Source organism: Juglans microcarpa x Juglans regia, chromosome 2S (genome assembly GCF_004785595.1).
Source record: "Juglans microcarpa x Juglans regia isolate MS1-56 chromosome 2S, Jm3101_v1.0, whole genome shotgun sequence".
NCBI lineage: Eukaryota > Viridiplantae > Streptophyta > Magnoliopsida > Fagales > Juglandaceae > Juglans > Juglans microcarpa x Juglans regia.
Genome location: NC_054597.1, coordinates 19,418,691 through 19,440,784, shown reverse-complemented (window position 1 = coordinate 19,440,784; position 22,094 = coordinate 19,418,691). Strand labels below are relative to the sequence as shown.

At 37.4% G+C, this 22,094-nt stretch overlaps 1 protein-coding gene across 1 annotated transcript; it reads left to right on the top strand.

Moving 5' to 3' along the window:
- Positions 1 to 13,093: 13,093 nt before the first annotated feature.
- Positions 13,094 to 14,080, top strand: LOC121253114 (AT-hook motif nuclear-localized protein 16-like). The gene has a single exon (XM_041153034.1). It carries the CDS (start codon positions 13,136 to 13,138, stop codon positions 13,940 to 13,942), a length of 807 nt encoding a protein of 268 aa, XP_041008968.1. The 5' UTR covers positions 13,094 to 13,135; the 3' UTR covers positions 13,943 to 14,080.
- Positions 14,081 to 22,094: the final 8,014 nt, after the last annotated feature.

Below are 22,094 nucleotides of genomic sequence, written 5' to 3'. Positions count from 1 at the left end.
ATGCCTTTTAAAAAAAGAAAAAACTATAACATTCGGGTCATAGGTGAATTCGCTTTGAAGTGTATCTAATGTATTTTAGGCCACTAGTCTATATAGTTATTGTATGGTTTGTTTGATTCTTGAAAGCATTTACTCAGTTTTATTAATTAAGAGAAATCCTATAGATCAGCAACTGTAGCTGATTTACACCCCCACACCTAACGTAATCACCGACATAAATCAAAGCTCCAGTGTTAAAATTGTAAATATGACCAGATAAAGCAAATATATTACCAAACAGTCCTTTTTTCACTTCTGAGAGCAAAGCGGCGGAATGCCAACGGAGCAACTGTAACACCCCGCTTAATTCCTTTGATTAACCCTCCAGTATTCTACATTAGGCTTTTAACTATAGGTTAATCATTTTCATTAAGGTTGATAGTGGTATTAGCACTAATGTTGGTACTTAGTGTTAATGAGCTAATGATTAGAGGAGACAAACCCATTAATAATTTTGGTGAGTCTTTTTAGGACCCAAGTATATTTGTGGGCCTAGCTCAAGAAAACCTTGAACCAAGCCCTTAGGAAATAGTTTTGGCCCAAGTATAGGAAGGTATAAGGCCTTTGGTGTAGATTGAACCATTGGCCCTTTTCAAGCCTCTATGGCCCAAAGCCATGTTTGGACTCATTTCACCATTCAAAGACGGAAGGCCAATACACCATACCATTGGTTTCCTTAATCCCAAATCACACTCAAAGTATTCAAATTAAGTTTTAAAAATTGACTAAGGTCATTAACCATCATACTTGATGTTAGTGCATTTCAAGCCATGCTTTGAAGCTTAATCATGCTTAATCTTTTCTTAAACTTTTTAATTCAAATTTTCTTGACTTTATACTCCCTTAAAACATGATTAGACCATGTTAATACCCTAGCTAAACCATCCCACATGTCATTAAGAAAAATGACATAACAAGTCCAAACCATGCTTCAATTGGTTTTGTGCATTGCCCTTTGTAATGCTTGGACTGTTTTGCCCCTGGGCCCAAAATTCTTGTGGTTTGTCCTCAAGGGTAATATGGTCCTTAAACACCTCATGAGACCCTCCCAAACTCAGTTTGAGCCTTGGACGAAATTGGTTGCATCAATCAACTCAAAGAACCAAACCAGGTGCACCTTGGTCTAGTTTGTGCATGAATCATTTGGATTGAATTTGAACCAGCCTCTTGCCATGGTTTGCACCGCCACCCCATGCCACATCTTTCTCCACCCAATCACCAAGAAGTCCCATGACCATCATGAACGATTTTGCTCATTTTGGGTGCCCAAAAAATCCAAAACTGATCTGATTTTCTGCCACTACAAAACCACCTCCATCCACCTATTTTCAAGGGTGGTTTGAGGGATCTTCTATGATCCAAATGGTGCCGCAAGACCTAGAGTCATCTACTATAGAGAGGAAATGATGGTGGTTTAAGGCACTATTTCATTTTGCAGAAGTGACTTAAGCTCATGCAAGCAAATCTGAAAATTTTCCAGATTTGAGCACCTACCACTTCACCCAATCACCAAGAACCCAAGCCAACGTCCATCACCCCTTGTTCACCTATAAATACTTCCCTCCCCTTCTCATTTCACCCACACCATAGCTTTAAGCATCTTCTTGAGCCTTAAGAGCATTTCGCTCTCTTAGAGATCAAAAGAGTGCAAATCAAGTGAGTTTTGGTGAGTTATTGAGTGTTCATGTGTAACGCAGTCTAGAGAGCTTGGAAGACCACGAAATTTTGTAAGTTTTCATCATTTTGATCTTACCTAGCATGTCAAGCTTTGTTTCCAAGAGTTGGTATGAAATTTGGTTGAGTTTTGAAAAGGTTATGATGCTTAATGAAAAACTGGGTCAATTAAAAGAGAGTTTGAATGATTGAATGTTTTTAATTGAAAATTATATGGCATGTCCTAAGCATGATTTGATATGATCTAAGATTGTCCTAAAATGATTATGGAAGGTTAAATTTGTGATTAGAAGCATGCTATGAAAGGTTTTAAATCTATCATGTTTTGATTATCAAGCATGAATCGGTTTTAAGCATATTGGTGATTAAGGATTTGTTAGCTTTGATTAAGTATTGGGATGAACTTAATTAACCAAGTATTAGACTTCATAATGTCCTAAAGATGTTAGTGATCATTAATGATTAAAGAAAATCTCATATGCATGCATTCATAGTGATCAATAGTGGAAAATATACATAGACATCAACTAGGATGCACGCTACGGGTTGGGAATAATTGAACAAGTTTCACTTTGAATTTTGAAAATACAAGGGGCATAGATGGTTTTAGAATTCCAAAAATATGAAGTCTATGAAATTTGGTTAAATTTGAAGTTCGTTTGCAATTAGTAAAAATTTAGGGCCTAAATGACAATTTATGAAAGTTTAGAGGTATTTTTGTAAATACCTAATTTTTGAAGCTTTTGATTTTGAACTGATCCATAATAATATTAACCCTAACTTAGTATACATACAATTTACACAGCTACAACACTAATTTCAAATTTTCCCAAAAGTTTTTAAGTTGGCTTCTTAACTTACACCTTTATAAATTTCTTATAAATTATTAATAAATGCTTCATTTATTATTCAATTATCATTTTGGGCATAATTTATCATGTTATATGACACATTGAATGCATACTCATATAACATATAAAATTTTCACCATTTTTGCATATTACATTTATGAAAGTTATTTTTTTTTGCGTGAAATTTACTACATTTGCACGTCATAAAAACCATTTTTATTAAAGCATAGCATGAAAATCATTTTGTCACGACCCCAAAGGCCCAGATGGGGAATTATCTAGGTGTAATAGCTCTGTCCACTCTGCAGTGTTTAATAATGGAGTGGTAACCCCTACGTTGATAAAGAATAGTCAACAGGCTTTGAATGAGTTCTTTTTAAAGAACGCTGTAGTGTAATCAACATGTTATGACACCTAACACTGGTGGGTGTACACATTATAATTTTTATGATGTTATGTTATTTATCAATGCATTGAGAACAAGTCTATAGACAACGTAGTTTCAATGTAAATTATACTACAGTCACCGGCAGGTACTCACAGTGCCTATGAAGAACTTTAACATTATCACATGTTATATTATTAATTAAGATAATGACGTAGGTCTATGATGATCAAAGTTTATGATGAAATTTTTGTGAAGAAGTTATGTCTTTTAAAAAATGATGACGAAATTACTTACTGAGTAAAAACCTGTGTTTCCATATTTTTAAGAGATGTTGAGGAATCTGGATGGGAGATATACATACTGATTTTCTCCATCTCATGCATTGCATATTTATTATTTTTCATGATTGATTTATCTTTGTGTCAGTTAGTTGTTTAACTTATTGAGATTTCGCATAAATCTCACCCTTTTATGGGACCACTATCATTCCACTCGAAATTATAGAAGTTGTGTTAGGGATCGACCAAGACGAGATTGATGGAGTACTAGTTTCACATGATTGAGGAGGAGCTGGATCTAGAGAGGAAGTTTGACTTAATTTTGATATTCATAGCCCAAGTCCTTTATGCTTTAGATCACGTGAAGAGAATGATATGATTTTGTATATAAGTCTATGCTACTTTACTATTTTGAACATGATGATTATCTAATGAAGTTGGAATGTTTTAGTTATTTTGGCATATTTTTCACCTTAACCTTTTATTTCCGCTGCGATTACTGCATACTGCTAGTTGTATACTATGATGCATTGCATATTAACTGTCATGAACGGGGCTATGTAACGTTATGTTGCATGTCCCAACGCTGTAAGTCTCTATTCCATCTCAAGCGGGGATTTGGGGGCGTCACAACAACCGATGCATCCGCCGCCTCCATTGAAGAGAATGGTGCCTCCACCGCCTCCCCTGCTACCGAAGGGGTTGAAGCGGGTGCCGGCAAAAGTGAGGAGGGTGCCTGAGGTGATGGAGTTCTACTAATCCTTAATGCGAAGGGATGGGACTCAGGCACCACCTCAGAGGTGGCACCGGCCATGGCCAACACTCGTGACATGATCGGCGAAATCAAGACCCTAGGGAGGCAAGATCTAAGATTCGAGAGAGCAGATTCGGACGACTCGGCGAGGTCCTTCGAGTTACACCTCGAGTGCCTTGGTCTCTTGTTTTCTGTGTCTTCTTTCTTTGAATCCGATCAAACCGTTGTTCGCACATTTGGTTCCCTTTTTCAAGTTCTTTATGAGATATGATTACACAGACACCTCTATTAGGCCCTAAAGCCTCTGGGAAGATGAAAGGTCATCTTGTCCATGATTTGCATTGTGGAATGAAAGAGTTCCCCAGTTCACTTCAATAGCTGATTTTGCCTTCAGAGATGAACCTACAACAAGAATCACGGAGAGGAGAGCTACGGCTTTGAATCTGAATGAATCTGAATCTGGGATCTATCTTTCTTGTCCATTTGAAAATGGAGACTTTGGGGGCTTCCAAAATCATTCATTTAGACATAGCATTAAATCGCAGTAAAGGGGAGGGGGGAGAGGGGCTCAAGACTCAGAGGAGTAAGGGTAGGTGCAGGACTTGTTCACTTTTTGTGAACCTAGTCTGCCACATGGGGCGTGAGGTGTGCGCCCATCAATCAGCTGATACCAAGAATCTTTTATTAATTTATAGATTGTGGCAATATGTTTAGGTTTCTGATTATCACTCGACACAGTTGTGTGGCAATTCAATAGTATTAACAAACTCAGTTAAATAGGATTTCTATACTAGATTTTTCATAAAATCAACTTATATTGAATTTTGTGAAACTCACATATTTTTACTATAAAATCGGTTATTTTTCTGCACTATTGTCTGTATCTAGATATCTAGACTACAAGTTTTTTTTTCATTAGTAGTGTAAACACGACAAATTCTTCCGTGCACTGTTTTCTATTGCATTGGAATTGGGAGTGATATCTCTATTGATGACCACATGGTGTTTTCTATTGTTGCTATGATATTACTAGTATTGTATTAAAAATTCCAAGGCATAAGATTTTTGTTTAAGCTCTACCATAGGCAAAAAAAGTCGCCCCTTATTGTTACTGGCCTTGCTACGAGTATAAAATGTGGTTTTTGTTACTCGGTTTTGATAGGAACCAAGGTGGGCCTACTCTTAAAGATCCTTTGCAAGTTCCAGATGGGCCAAGAAGATCAAGGAAGCAATGCAAGGATTGGTGCAATCCACTTGGGATGAAGCCAGCAAGAGCCCAACACTGAAGATGGGTCTCAAAGAAGAAGAACCAGCTTTGATCCACTTTATTCAAGCTGTGGAAGACATGACTTAGAGATACGGCCTATTGTTATTGGAGGCTTCTAATTTGGTTAAATGATTTATTTTATTAGTTTAGAATAAGTGGGCTTGAAGATGCTTGGCTCACATGTCTTATTTCTTATGAACTATGTTTTTGGGAAGGCCTTGTATTTTGGCCAAGGGCTTATTTGGAAAGTTACTTTTTAGGAACTAGGGTTTCATCAATTTATTGTAGGGGTTACTGTAGCCGCGGGTACTATATCCGGTACTGTTCATCAAGGGTAATTTTGGGTAAAAGGGGCTTTATTTTGGCTAGGGTTTTGATTAGGTTTGGGTTTAAAAACTCTTTGTAGCCTCATTTGAGAGATTAGACAATATTGAATTTTATTTGTGAGTTGAGTTTTCTCTTCTTGTTCTTGATTGAACTCTTGAACTTATCAAAGGTAAATCACAACCTTTGTGGCGTTCCTCATTTGTAATCTGAGTTCTTGAGACGGGTCTAGATTTTAATATAATCTAGGTTCTTGAAACGGGTTCTCATCAGGTCTAGATTCTCCATCCATGACTTGATTTTTGGCTTTCTTGGGGAGTTTTCAAATTGATTGTGGGTTCAAGAGAATTCATTCCCACGGGTTCATATCATTTGGTATTCAGAGCAAGGTTTCCAATCAGGTCTGATTCTATCAGAGCAAGGTTTCCAATCAGGTCTGACTCTATCTTTTATTTCTTGCATATTTCATTTTAGGGTTTCATTGCTCTAGGATTGATTACAAAAAAAAAAAAAAATAGTGGCTGCTGTATTTCTTCACTATTGTTAGGGTTTTTGAATCTCATTGTTCTAGGGGTTTGTGTTGGCTAAAATCTCTTGCTCTAGGGGCTGCCATATAGCACTTGTGTTTGGGTTTTTGAGTTATTGTTAGGGTTTTCTTAATTGCTTATTCTTGATTGTGATCAAATTAGTTGGTGAAAAAAAAAACAGAAAAGAAAAAAAAAAATCGCCCAGGAAAAAAATAATCGTCCAGAAAAAAAAAAAGAAAAAAAAAAGAGAGAGAGAAAGAAGAAAACTGAAATTTCTCTTGAGCCTTATCATCAAGGGGGGCTGCCGCATACATTATTCTAGTTGGTATCTTGTCTTATAGTTACTGTTTCATTCGCATAATTTCCTAGATTCACATGTCATTTTTTTTTATTCCTTCCGTCTTACTCTTGTTCTTGTTTCTTGGACCTAATTACTTGTTGGGATAAAACATGGTTGCTTTGTCTTGATTAAGTTCAATTAGTTCTTAAAGAACTTGAGCGAGAAAACTATTGAGGTAAAAGGCAAGAGAGTGTGAGACTATTATCGGAAAATGTCAATTAAGAGTGAAACACGAGTGGAGTGTCATTATTCGAGTGTAAACACGTGAGGGAGTGTGTGAGGTTTACTTTTTTTTTTGGCCACTAACATTCTTTTGTGTAGCGCCTGATAATGTCTCATCGGAGTAGCGCATGACCAAGGGGGAGAGCAGATAATTCATCCTTTATGTTGCAAGCCATGCAACAACAGTTTAAGCGGTTGAACTTGGTGTTGGGTGAAGTGAGGGATAGGATGGATCATCAAGAAGCAGCGATTTGAAATCTACAAGGTGGGAGGGACATGAGGCGACGTGAGCATAGAGTTGAAAATCAGTATGAGAATGAAGGAGATGGTGAGGATGAGGAAGACTTAGCATCTGACGTTGGGTCGGGTAGAAATAGAAGAGTTAGGCATGAAAGAGGATTTGAGGGGAATCTAAGGGGTCGGGATGGTGTAGATAGAGACCTTGGTAGCATCAAAATGAAAATACCACATTTTCAACGTAGAACTAACCCTGATGTTTATCTAGAGTGGGAGAAAAAAATAGAGTTGGTGTTTGATTGCCATAATTACTCTGAGGAGAAGAAAGTGAAGTTGGCGGTAATTGAATTCACTGATTATACTATTATTTGGTGGGATCAATTAGTGACCAATAGGAGGAGGAATTATGAGAGGCCTATAGAGACATGGGGAGAGTTGAAAGCTCTCATGAGGCGGAGATTTGTTCCTAGCCATTACTATAGAGACCTTTACCAGAAATTACAAAATCTTACACAGGGGTCTAGAAGTGTGGAGGATTACCGTAAGGAGATGGAGGTGGCGATGATTCGGGCTAATGTAGAGGAGGACCGAGAGGCCACCATGGCTAGATTTTTGAGTGGGTTAAATAGGGACATAGCCAATGTAATTGAATTGTAGCATTATGTGGAGATAGAGGACATGGTGCACATGGCTATGAATGTGGAGAGACAATTAAAGAGAAAAGGGACAGCAAGGTATACTTCGGTTTCTAGCACTACTTGGAAATCAAAATGGGATAGGAATGATCCAGCTGAAGCAAAGAGAAAGACCGAACCACCTAAGGGAAAAGATGAGGGAACTAGCAACAAACTCAAGGTAGAATCCCAACCTTCACGGAATAGAGATATCAAATGTTTTAAGTGTTTGAATTCAGGGCACAATGCTTCTCAATGTCCAAATAGGAGGGTGATGATTATGCGTGACAATGGAGAGGTGATGACTGAGAGTGAGGATGATAGTGATGAGGTGCCCGAGTTGGATGATGCTAGTGATGATGATGGAGTGGTATACCCGAGTCTCTTGTTGCCAGGCGTGCTCTTAATGCATACATTAAGGTGGATGATGCAGAGCAACAGAGAGAGAACATTTTCCATACTAGATGCCATGTCAACAATAAGGTATGTAGTATGATCATTGATGGAGGGAGTTGTACCAATGTGGCTAGCACTACTTTGGTTGAGAAATTGAATTTACCAACCTTAAAACACTCTAGACCATACATATTGCAGTGGTTGATTGATTTTGGAGAGGTTAGGGTGGATAAACAAGTGTTAGTTACTTTTTCTATTGGGAAGTATCAGGATAAGGTGCTTTGTGATGTTGTGCCTATCCATGCGGGCCATATTTTGTTGGGGAGGCCGTGGCAGTATGATAGGAGAGTGACACATGATGGGTTCAAGAACATGTACAGCTTTGAAAAGGAGGGCAAAACAATTAAACTTGCTCCTTTAACTCCAAGCCAGGTCTATGAGGACCAATTGAAATTGAAAAGTGAGGTTGCTCAAAAAAGAAAGAGTGAAAATGAGAGTGATCAGAAGAGAAAGAGTGAAAATGAGAGTGATCAAAAAAGGAAGAGTGAAAAAGAGATTGAGCAAAAAAGAAAGAGTGAGAGTGAAAATGAGCATAAAAGAAAGAGTAAAAAAGAAAGTAGAGAGGTGTTTGAGAGTAAAGAAAAAAGAGTGGAGCCACGAGAGAAAAAAGAAAGAGAGTCTTCTGAGAGAAAAGGAAAGGCAAAAGTGAGTTTCTATGCAAGAGAGAGTGAGGCTAAGAGGGCTTTCTTCGCAGATCGCCCTATGATTTTTCTTGTCTATAAAGAGTCTTATCTTACTCTGGATGAAACTAACCAATCTCTTCCTAGTTTGGCTGTTTCTTTGTTACAGGAGTTTGAGGATGTATTCCCATAGGAGATGCCAAATGAGTTGCCACCCATTAGAGGCATTGAGCACCAGATTGATTTTGTGCCCGGGGCTGCTATTCCAAACCGACCAGCCTATAGGAGTAATCCAGAGGAGACAAAGGAGCATTAGAGGCAAGTTGAGGATTTGATGAGCAAGGGGTACATGAGGGAGAGCATGAGCCCCTGTGCAGTACCAGTGCTACTAGTGCCAAAGAAGGATGGGACGTGGAGGATGTGCATTGATTGCAAGGCGGTCAACAATATCACGGTAAAGTATCGCCATCCCATTCCTAGATTGGATGATATGCTTGATGAATTGCATGGCTCATGTATTTTCAGTAAAATTGATCTTAAAAGTGGGTACCATCAAATTAGAATGAAAGAGGGTGATGAATGGAAAACTGCTTTTAAGACTAAGTATGGGCTTTATGAATGGTTGGTTATGCCATTTGGATTTACAAATGCGCCCAGTACTTTCATGAGATTAATGAACCATGTCCTGCGTGCATTCATAGGCAAGTTTGTGGTTGTGTACTTTGATGATATCTTAGTGTACAACAAGAACTTAAATGAACATATTGAGCATTTGAGATATGTGTTTGATGTGTTGAGATGTGAAAAGTTGTATGCTAATTTCAAGAAATGTGCCTTTTGCATGGAAAAAGTTGTTTTTCTTGATTATGTTGTTAGTACGAAGGGTATTGAGGTAGATGAAGAGAAAGTCAAGGCCATCAAGGAGTGGCCAACGCCAAAAAGCATCACTGAGGTAAGAAGCTTTCATGGCTTAGCAAGCTTTTATCGGCGTTTTGTTAAAGACTTCAGCACCATTACTGCACCACTCATTGAGGTAATTAAAAAGAATGTTGGGTTTCATTGGGGGGCTAATCAAGAGAATGCTTTTGCCACTATTAAAGAAAGGTTGTGCTCTGCACCTGTGTTAGCATTACCTGATTTTAACAAAACTTTTGAGATTGAATGTGATGCCTCAGGAATAGGGATTGGAGCCGTTTTGATACAAGATAGGCGTCCCATAGCCTTCATCAGTGAAAAGTTAAGTGGGGCATCCCTGAAGTACCCTACTTATGACAAAGAGCGTTACGCTCTTGTTCGTGCACTAGCGACTTGGCAGCACTACCTATGGCCAAGGGAATTTGTGATCCACACCGATCATGAATCATTGAAGCATCTCAAGGGTCAAGGTAAGTTGAATAAAAGGCATGCTAGATGGATGGAATACATTGAGACCTTTCCCTATGTCATCCGTTACAAGCAGGGTAAGGAGAACATTGTTGCTGATGCTCTATCCCGGAGGAGTAGTTTGGATGGACAGAAGAAGGCGGAGTTGGTGAAGTCATTTCATGAGAGGGTACGGCTTCAAATTGCCCAAAAGAATGAAAGGGTTGCTTCCCAAGCCAATAAAGGACGAAGGCGTGTGATCTTTGAACCAGGAGATTGGGTTTGGGTTCACATGCGCAAAGAAAGATTCCCAGCCCATAGAAAGACTAAGTTGGATCCTCGAGGAGATGGACCTTTCCAAATTCTTGAGAAAATTAATGACAATGCATATAAAGTGGATCTTCCAGGTGAGTATAAAGTTTCTGCAACTTTCAATATTTCTAATCTTTCTCCTTTTGATGTAGGTGAAGATTCGAGGTCGAATCCTTTTGAGGAGAGGGGAATGATAGGAACCAAGGTGGGCCTACTCTTAAAGATCCTTTGCAAGTTCCAGATGGGCCAATTACAAGATCAAGGGCCAAGAAGATCAAGGAAGCAATGCAAGGATTGGTGCAATCCACTTGGGATGAAGCCAGCAAGAGCCCAACACTGAAGATGGGTCTGAAAGAAGAAGAACCAGCTTTGATCCACTTTATTAAAGCTGTAGAAGACATGACTTAGAGATACGGCCTATTGTTATTGGAGGCTTCTAATTTGGTTAAATGATTTATTTTATTAGTTTAGAATAAGTGGGCTTGAAGATGCTTGGCTCACATGTCTTATTTCTTATGAACTATGTTTTTGGGAAGGCCTTGTATTTTGGCCAAGGGCTTATTTGGAAAGTTACATTTTAGGAACTAGGGTTTTATCAATTTATTGTAGTGGTTACTGTAGCCGGTACTGTTCATCAAGGGTAATTTTGGGTAAAAGGGGCTTTATTTTGGCTAGGGTTTTGATTAGGTTTGGGTTTAAAAACTCTTTGTAGCCTCATTTGAGAGATTAGACAATATTAAATTTTATTTGTGAGTTGAGTTTTCTCCTCTTGTTCTTGATTGAACTCTTGAACTTATCAAAAGTAAATCACAACCTTTGTGGCGTTCCTCCTTTGTAATCTGGGTTCTTGAGACGGGTTCTTCAACGGGTCTACATTTTAATATAATCTAGGTTCTTGAAACAGGTTTTCATCGGGTCTAGATTCTCCATCCTTGACTTGATTTTTGGCTTTCTTGGAGAGTTTTCAAATTGATTGTGGGTTCAAGGGAATTCATTCTCACGGGTTCATATCAGGTTTGCTATGCTGGTATCAATGTCTGTGTTATGTTTTCAAGTGCATCCACCACTTTGGCAAAAAGTGGTTTACGGTGTTAGTTTTTCCCAAATGCACACTCAGCTTGTTAAGCTTAATAGGAGAATATTTCACTAATGTTTCTGCTCGGTTGACCATCGAGATGAACCAGAGCCGGCTCAATAGGTTGTATGGCTTAAGGTGGAATTTTGAGTGAGGTCTTTTTTATTTTAAAAAGTAAAAATCAATAAATTTATTTTTATAATATTACATTTTTATTTAAAAACCACTCCTGCTGCTCTGCAAAGCAGAATTACCTAATTAAGATTTTATACCACATTCTGAATTAATAACCGACTTAATCTTTATTAAAAAATTATTAGTTTAGAAATAATTTTATCAAAATTAGTTTAATAACACGTGTTTTATGTTCTCAAAATCAATTATATCCATTATTGTAAATAAAAGTTCTATAAACTCGTGCATTTGAAAAAACAAAATAGGTCATTGTTTCTTCAAATGATTATACTAAAACTTTTTATGAACACTGAAAGTAGATTTTGCTCTTTATACTTTCCATACGGTATATCAAACTAATAATGACAAAAAGCATGTGTACCCCTAGAGTGAGCTTATGTGAAATAATTATTATGTGGAGATAAGATGAGAATTTAGATCACTTCATGTCTTAGTACTAACACTAGAAATGAAAAGGAAATGGATAAGAGAAAAAGTTTCATCATCAAGTAAACTCAAACATAATAAAATTCTTAAAAAATAAATTCCAATATTAACATATATATTTAGAAATATAATCATAAAGATTCAAGAATACTCTAGCAAAAAAAAAAAAAAAACTCATGCCAATTAGTACGTTTTTTCTAACTTCGACTTTTGCTTTTTTTTTTCCTTTCAGAAAATTCCACTCGGAATATTTTTGAGGGGCTTTCTTCCGCGAAGAGCCTTAAGCAACTGTCAAAGTCCCCTAATGGAAGAGCCAGCGCTAAGATGAACAACCCTACCACGAGGGTTAATATGGCCTTTGATTCTGATACTGAAACTATTACTGTTTTTATTACTGCTTTTGCCAAGTGTGTTTTTCTGACTGTTAAGTTATTATTGAAGCTCGATCTATAAAAAATTGACTTTGTTATTCTACAAGAAACTTGACAATCTTCGCACTGCTAGTTTATGCTCATTGCTTATTAAGTTAGTGGACTCGTCCATATTTTTTTTTTTTTTCGTATGACAATAACAATCATGTCGGTAACAAGAACATATGCTACGAGAGCAAGACTAAAATATAGTAATACGATAAGTGCCAGGTGGAATCAGTTGAACTATTGTCAGATTTAAGAGAATTTTTTAGTAGTGTTTGGTTCATTTTCATTGAAAGAGTTATGTGAGATGCTAATGACATTATATTTTTAACTGTACACGATCCCCTGTGAATTGGACAGTCACGCAGGCTGCTGGGACTCGATTTAATAATATGGGATCATGAGTTTTCCAAGTTGAATTTTTATTTGCGAAATGTCTATCTGTTGGGGAAGGCAATAGACATGAGGACTTGGTCGGTTGGGAATTAGGCACTGATCGAGAGAAATACACAAAAGCACAGTTAATTGCAGGGTTGGTACTAAACTGTATGTACTTAACCATCACCTAATTCCCTATCATTCTTTCGGGTTCTAATGATAAATTTACTTGCTCAAAGGTCTATTTAAACTCGCATCTTGATCCAAGATTTGGAGAATTTCTTGTTAGTCGTCAGCATTGTGCATTAAGCAGTGCAGATATGGCCGGAGGCATAGATCTAACAGGCCCTTCTGTTGGGTTAAAAACTGCCATTGATGGAAACCAAGAACCTGACAGAGGAAATCCCAACAGAATTGGTATTGATGTCCTCGTGTCTGCCAAAGTGCCAAAGGCAGTGTCACCTGTTTCATCTGTGGCAGAGAGGGACACCATCAGGCGGCCACGTGGGAGGCCCGCTGGGTCTAAAAACAAGCCGAAGCCACCAATAATTGTCACCCGAGACAGTGCTAATGCAATCCGTGCACATGCTATGGAAGTGAGCTCCGGCTACGATGTGAGTGAAAGCTTAGCTGATTTTGCTTGGAGGAAGCAACGCGGCATTTGCATACTTAGTGGCAGTGGATATGTAACAAATGTGACGCTCCGACAACAAACCTCGTCCGGAACAATTGTGACACTTCATGGTCGGTTTGAGATTCTTTCATTGATTGGATCAATCTTGCCTCCACCAGCCCCACCGGGCATAACTGGCCTGACAATCTACCTAGCGGGGCCTCAAGGGCAGGTTGTGGGTGGGGGCGTGGTTGGTGCACTCATTGCTTCTGGCCCAGTTGTGATCATGGCTGCATCATTCATGAATGCCACTTTTGATCGCCTGCCATTGGATGATGATCATGTAATTGCTGCTGCGAAGCAGAATCAACATTACCAAAACGGTCGTCATCATCCGCTTGATATTTCAGATTTATATGGGATGCCACAGAACTTTCTCACCGATGGTACCGTGCCCCCGGAGATATACTCTTGGGCACCGGGGAGAACGATGTCAAAAACCAAACCATTTTAGCTGCAGTTCAGAGCTCTATCATATGCATTTATAATTAATCTCAAAATGCTGTCAGTACTTCTATGTTGTCGTTGAACGGCAGAAGTTTATTGTAACTTGGGGTAGCATCGGCGCATCACTAGCTAATCCATATTTCATTGCCCATTTTCGTGTCAATACAGTGCTAATTACTAGGAAACAGATATATACAAATATCATAGGGTGAATGCCTGTTTCTCTACTCTGAACGTAACCTCAAACTTCCAAGCACACGTAGAACACTACAAGCAGTCATGCACCGCCGACACAAACTCACCCTCGGAAATGTTGCCTCTCTCCACGACTTTGCGGCCAGAAAGTGAAATTGTCTGTATTTGGAGAAGGATCCAAAAAGCAAGAGTAGTTACGATCTCATATAATTTTTTGTCTGGCTTCCGGATTATATCGTACTCCCAGTTCAGAGAAACGAATTTTTATCGAGATCATGTTGATAGAAAAAATAATATAATATAAAAGAACACGGAGAAGAGAGACTTTGAGCGCTACATTTTTTCTTATTCTCAATTGTGATAGAATACAAAGCAATGGTGCCTATTTATACGAAATTTATATAAAGATAAGATAAGACAAATATATTAAAAAATCAAAATTTTTTATTTGAAAATTATATGTAATCAAATCAGGATAATTATCGATCAAATTATTGATCTGAGACAACATTGGGTTTGAGTTTAAAGGTTTGAAAAGTATTTTTAACGGCCTAAAAGATTTTTCAAAGAAAATAGTATGTCTGCTAAATTTATGAAAAAAAAGGGCTTTGAGCACCTAAAAAATGTTGAAAATCTAATTTTTTTTTTAATTTTAAAAATACCAAATTGAAGATTTTATTGAAAAGTTCTTGCTACTACATTTTTAAAACAACCACCATAACTAACTTTAAAAGCACTTTAGGTACATGTTTGCCAAATAGTAAACAATTTTTTAATAGTAGAGCTTTTTAATTAGTAAAACTCTACAATTAAAAGCATTGCTGTGAAAAATTCTATTTCTTACAGCAATTCCAAACATTCCCAAATTAGCCAAATGGGTCCCAAGATGAATGATCGAAATCTTGTGCCTAAGTCATTTAATGTGGATCATAGAGAAACTAAATAAAAGATAATTATATATGTGACGCCCCCAGATTTTCGCATGGAATCGGACGGACATCTGAAGTGTTGGGGACATGCAACACAATGTTACCTGCTCCTGTTTATGATATATAAGATGCAATATTCCTAACATGCATCTAGTATTATGTAATATTCGCAGTAGATATTTTTTTTTTGAGCAATACTATGCACCAAACTAATAATATCTCAAATGCTTAAAACATACTTCATACAAAAGGACATACTAAACAATTGAGATCATAATTGATGGGAACCAAGGTGGGCCTATTCTTAATGATCATTTGCAAATTCCAGATGGACCAATTACAAGATCAAGGGCTAAGAAGATCAAGGAAGCAATGCACGAATTGGTGCAATCCACTTGGGATGAAGCTAGCAAGAGCTCAACACTGAAGATGGGCTTGAAAGAAGGAGAACCAGCTTTGATCCACTTGATTCAAGCTGTGGAAGACATGACTTAGAGATAGGGCCTATTGTTATTGGAGACTTCCAATTTGGTTAAATGATTTATTTTATTAGTTTTGAATAAGTGGGCTTAAAGATGTCTAGCCCACATGTCTTATTTTTAATGAACTAGGGCTTTCGAGAAGGCCTTGTATTTTGGCCAAGAGCTTATTTGAAAAATTACATTTTAGGAATTAGCGTTTCAAAAGGTACTATAGCGTTACTATAGCCGTACTGTAGCCGTGGGTACTGTAGCGAGACACTGTTCATCAGGGCATTTTGGGTAAAAAGGGGCTTTAGTTTAGCTAGGGTTTTAATTAGGATTAGTTTAAATACTCCTTGTAGTCTCATTTGAAGGTAAGACAATATTGAATGTTATTTGTGAGTTGAGGTTTCTCCTCTTGTTTTTGATTGAACTCTTGAACTTATCAAAGGTAAATCACAACCTTTGTGGCGTTTCTCCTTTGTAATTTAGGTTCTTGAGACGGGTTCTTCAACGGGTCTAGATTTTGATATAATCTAGGTTCTTGAATCGGGTCTAGGTTTTTCCATCCATTGACTTGAATTTGGCTTTCTTGGGGAGTTTTCAAATTGATTGTGGGTTCAAGGGATTTCATTCCCGCGTGTTCATATCATTTGGTATTCATAGCAAGGTTTCCAATCAGGTCTGATTCTATCATTTAATTTTTTGCATCCTTAAATTTAATTTTAGGACTACATTGTTCTACAGTTGCCAAAAAAAAAAAAATTGCAGAAACGAAAAGTAGGCTGCCAAAATTTTGAGAGTTTTCGGTTTGGTTGAAATTTGCATCACATAGGGTTACAAAATTCTAAGCTTTAATGCATATCTGAGTTTGTCAATTGCTTGGAATATCATTTCATTGATTCTCTTCTATTTCGTTGTCAGTTCTTGTGGGCTTCATTTCAATTGCTTATTTTTTGCAATTGAGTATTTTTGTTTGTGATTGAATTAGAAAAAAGAAAAGAAAAAAAAATTCGAAAAAAAAATTCGGAAAAAAAAAGAAGAAGAAGAAGAAGAAGAAGAAGAAGAAGAAGAATGAGAAGAAGATAAGGAGAGGTAGCATATTTAAAGGTTACTGCATAGTTACAACAAAGATAAAGAAAAACATTTGCTGATTGAGTTTTATCGTCAAAGGGGCTGAATACATATTTGTAGTTGGTATCTTGTTCTATAATTACTCTTTCCCTCATATAAATTCCTTGAGTCCCGTGTCATTTTGTTCTTTCCTTGTGTTTCTTGGATCTATATTACTCGTTGGAATAATACAAGGTTGTATTGTCTTGATTTAGTTCAACTAGTTCTTAAAGAACTTGAGCGGGAAAACTATTGAGGTAAAAGGCAAGAGAGTGTGAGACTATTATCGGGGAAAAGCCAATTAGGAGTGAAACACGAGTGGAATGCCATTATTCGAGTGTAAACACGTAAGAGAGTGTATGAGGTTTTTCCACTAACATTCATTTGTGCAGCACTTTACAATGTCTCATCGGAGTGGCTCTTCACCAAAGGGGATGGTAGATAACTCATCCTTTGTGTTGCAATCCATGCAACAACAGTTTGAGCGGTTGAACTTGGTGTTAGGTGAAGTGAGGGATAGGATGGATCATCAAAAAGTGGTAATTAGAAATTTACAAAGCAAGAGAGATAGGAGGAGGAGTGAATCTTGTATTGAACATAACTGTAAGAATGAAGAGTGATAGGAACCAAGGTGGGCCTACTCTTAAAGATCCTTTGCAAGTTCCAGATGGGCCAATTACAAGATCAAGGGCCAAGAAGATCAAGGAAGCAATGCAAGGATTGGTGCAATCCACTTGGGATGAAGCCAGCAAGAGCCCAACACTGAAGATGGGTCTGAAAGAAGAAGAACCAGCTTTGATCCACTTTATTCATGCTGTGGAAGACATGACTTAGGGATACGGCCTATTGTTATGGAGGCTTCTAATTTGGTTAAATGATTTATTTTACTAGTTTAGAATAAGTGGGATTGAAAATACTTGGCTCACATGTCTTATTTCTTATGAACTATGTTTTTGGGAAGGCCTTGTATTTTGACCAAAGGCTTATTTGGAAAGTTACATTTTAGGAACTAGGGTTTCATCAATTTATTGTTGGGGTTATTGTAGCCGCGGGTACTGTAGCTGGTACTGTTCATCAAGGGTAATTTTGGGAAAAAGGTGCTTTATTTTAGCTAGGATTTTGATTAGGTTTGGGTTTAAAAACTCTTTGTAACCTCATTTGAGAGATTAGACAATATTGAATTTTATTTGTGAGTTGAGTTTTCTCCTCTTGTTCTTGATTGAACTCTTGAACTTATCAAAGGTAAATCACAACCTTTGTGGCGTTCCTCCTTTGTAATCTGGGTTCTTGAGACGGGTTCTTCAACGGGTCTAATTTTAATATAATCTAGGTTCTTGAAACGGGTTCTCATCGGGTTTAGATTCTCCATCCTTGACTTGATTTTTGGCTTTCTTGGGGAGTTTTCAAATTGATTGTGGGTTCAAGGGAATTCATTCCCACGGGTTCATATCAAAGAGTATGGTGAGTCTCTTGTTGCTAGGCATGCTCTCAATATACAAATTAAGATGGATGATACAGAAAAGCAGAGCGAGAACATTTTTCATACTAGATGTCACATCAACAACAAGGTATGTAGTATGATCATTGATTTACGGAGTTGTATTAATTTGGCTAGCACTACTTTAGTTGAAAAATTGAATTTACCTACCTTAAAACACCCTAGACGATACATGTTGCAGTGGTCGAGTGATTGTGGGGAGGTTAGGGTCAATAAGCAAGTGCTAGTTACTTTTTCAATTGGAAAATACCAGGATATGATCCTTTGTGATGTAGTGCCTATGCATGCTGGTCATATTTGGTTGGGGAAGTACTGGGAGTATAATAGGAATGTGATTTATGATGGGTTAAGGAACATGTACAGTTTTGAAAAGGATGGAAAAACAATCAAACTTGCTCCTTTAACTCTAACACAAGTCCATGGGGACCATTTGAAACTGAAAAGTGAGGTTGCTCAAAAAAGAAAGAGTGAAAATGAGTGTGATCAAAAAAGAAAAAGTGAAAAGAAGATTGAGCTAAAAAGCGAGAGTGAAAGTGAGATTGAGAAAAGAAGAAATAGTGAGGCCGAAAATGAGAGAGGGAGTAAAATGAGAGAGAGAAAAGATAAGGGTGAGGCTGAAACCTTAAGAGAAAGAGAGAATGAGTTGAAAAACAGTTGTTAGGTCGAAAGTTCAAAACAAGATGAAGGAAAGGAGAGTGACAGAAAAAAAGAGAGTGAAAATAAAAAAGAGAGTGAAAGAGAAAAAGAGAGTGAAAAAGAAAAAGATTGTGGAAAGAAAAGAGAGTGTGAAGAAAGTGAGAGAAAAACAAAAAGAAAAGTGAGTTTTTATGCTAAGGTGAGTCTTAATACTAACGAACTTGACGTATCTTTGCCTAGTGTTATTGTCTTTTTGTTGCAGGGATATGAGGTCATGTTTCCTAGAGGTGTGTTTAGTGGATTGCCACCTATTAGGGAGGTAGAGTACTACATTGATTTTGTGCCAGGTGCGACAATTCCTAACCGATCTTTCTTTGAAGAACATGAGTCTTTTTCACACTTGAAGGGACAAGGTAAGTCGTTGACTATAATGCATGCTAAGTGGGAGGACTGTGTTGAGACTTTTCCTCATGTATTCAAATACACACAAGGTATGGAAAATTTTGTGGTTGATGCTTTAGCAAGAAGGTACGTCTTTATCTTCATTTTAGATGTAAAATTGTTGAGACTTGAATATAATAAGAAATTGCATGCTAATGATGATGACTTTGCTAGTGTGTATTGAACATGTGAAAAAGCATCGTTTGGTAAGTTCTATAAATTCGATTGGCACTTGTTTAGAGAGAATAGATTTTGTGTGCCAACTAGTTTTATGCTTAAGTTGCTTGTGTGTGATAGACATGGTGGTTTGTTGGGTAACTTTGGTGTAAGGAAGACTTTCAATATGTTGCATGAACGTTTATGGGAGTATCATTTGCCATTCACTGACATATTGCATGAACGTTTGTGGAAGTATCATTTGTCATTCATTAACGTGTTGCATGAACATTTGTGGAAGAATTACTTGCCATTCATTGAGTTTGCATATTATTGGAGTGGTGTAAGAAAAACTTTAGGTATGTTTTTTGAACGTTTGTAGGAATATCATTTGCCATTCATTGAATTGCTACTTGAACATTTGCGGGAGTATCATTTGCCCTTATTAGAGTGTGCATATAAAACCTTGCATACTACTATTTCTTATTCTCCATTTGAGGTTGTTTATGATTTTAATCCACTTATTCCTTTACGTTTGATAGCTTTGCTTGTTCATGATAGGAGTAGCTTGGATGAACATTTTCAAGTTCTTGAGAAAATTAATGAAAATACATATGAAGTAGATCTTTCAAGTAAGTATCATGTTTTTGCTATTTTCAATGTTACTAACATTTTTCCTTTTGATCCAGGTGGAGATTCGAGATCGAATCCTTTTGAGGAGAGGGGGAATGATGGGAACCAAGGTGGGCCTATTCTTAATGATCGTTTGCAAATTCCAAATGGACCAATTATAAGATCAAGGGCCAAGAAGATCAAGGAAGCAACGCACGAATTGGTACAATCCACTTGGGATGAAGCTAGCAAGAGCTCAACACTCAAGATGAGCTAGAAAGAAGGAGAACCAGCTTTGATCCACTTGATTCAAGCTGTGGAAGACATGACTTAGAGATAGGGCCTATCGTTATTGAAGACTTCTAATTTGGTTAAATGATTTATTTTATTAGTTTTGAATAAGTGGACTTGAAGATGCCTGACCCACACATCTTATTTTTAATGAATTAGGGCTTTTGAGAAGGCCTTGTATTTTGGCCAATGGCTTATTTGGAAAGTTACTTTTTAGGAATTAGGGTTTCAAGAGGTACTGTAGAGTTACTGTAGCCACGGGTACTATAGCGAGACACTGTTCATCAGGGCATTTTGGGTAAAAAGGGACTTTATTTTGGTTAGGATTTTAATTAGGTTTAGTTTAAATACTCATTGTGGTCTCATTTGAAGGTGAGACAATATTGAATGTTATTTGTGAGTTGAGGTTTCTCCTCTTGTTCTTGGTTGAACTCTTGAACTTATCAAAGGTAAATCACAACCTTTGTGGCGTTTCTCCTTTGTAATCTAGGTTCTTGAGACGGGTTCTTCAACGGGTCTAGATTTTGATATAATCTAGGTTCTTGAAACGTGTTCTCATCGGGTCTAGGTTTTTCTATCCATTGACTTGAATTTGGCTTTCTTGGAGAGTTTTCAAGTTGATTGTGGGTTCAAGAGATTTCATTCCCACGGGTTCATATCAATAATGCTAGTCCAAAATGGCTATGATCAAAAGAGTACTGGAGATGCAACTCCATAGTACAAGTAGTAATTTAAGTTAACTACTATATTAACATTGACGTCGCACTGTCGCTCAGTCGACCGTGTCCAGTTGGTCAAATCTCGGCTCTCTTTCGGGTCCTGTAGCAAGATCTACCATTTAGAGGGTAATGGTAGTTGAGGTTATTACAGTGAGATTTGATTACTAATCTCAGCAAGTTAATAAAAAACCTTCACACAAGTTTTTTTTGGAAGGAATAGTATGAATTTATTCATCAAATAGAGACCAAATGACCAATACAACTAGGGATTTCCTCTAGTTCTATGATTACATCATCAATAACTAGAGCATGCTTAGCTAGAACATGAGCAATATCATTAGATGCTCTTTTAGCACGTTGGACAGACCATGATTCAAATCTGTTTAGAAGGATCCTTGTATCCATGGAAATTAGACCAACTTGGGACCAATTTTCACTTTCGTCTTTGAGTTCATTCACCACCTTCAAGAATGATATTCCTAAGGCTAATGTTTGCATCTAGGAGGACAGTATGTTGAGCAGTATAGGATTCATCAAGGTGAGGGTAAGGAAATAAGGATCTTTTTATCCTCATTGATGCAATAAAGTTGCCTTCTCAATCTCTGATTGCCACCCCAACTCCACTTGTATAGTTCTGTTTTTGAATACTAGCATCCCAATTTATCTTATAGAAACCTTGAGGAGGTGCCTCCCACTATGAAACTAGGTTATCAGCCAATGGAGATGAAGTCAGGGTGTGTTTTTGCATAATTTTCAAATCTTTCATCTTTTGTTTTGACAGATAAGAAAGAGTAATAGGATTTTTAAAGCTTTGCTTGAAAATTAGTTCATTCCTTCTCTTCCAGATCTTCCAAATCACCACTGCAAATTCAACAAGAAGTACTTCCTCCAAGTCAGCAAGCATATCAAGAACCATGTCTTTAAATGATGTTTGAGGAGATTTCTTCTTCTGAAAATACACTGTGCAGTAGCTCCAAACATCATTAGTTGAGGGGCATTCCCAAAGGGCATGTTCTATAGTTTCGTCTACTTGGCAGCATGTAGGAAAAAATGAGTCTTCAATTATTTTCCTCCTTCTCAGGTTTGATTTAGTGGGTAAGGCATTGTG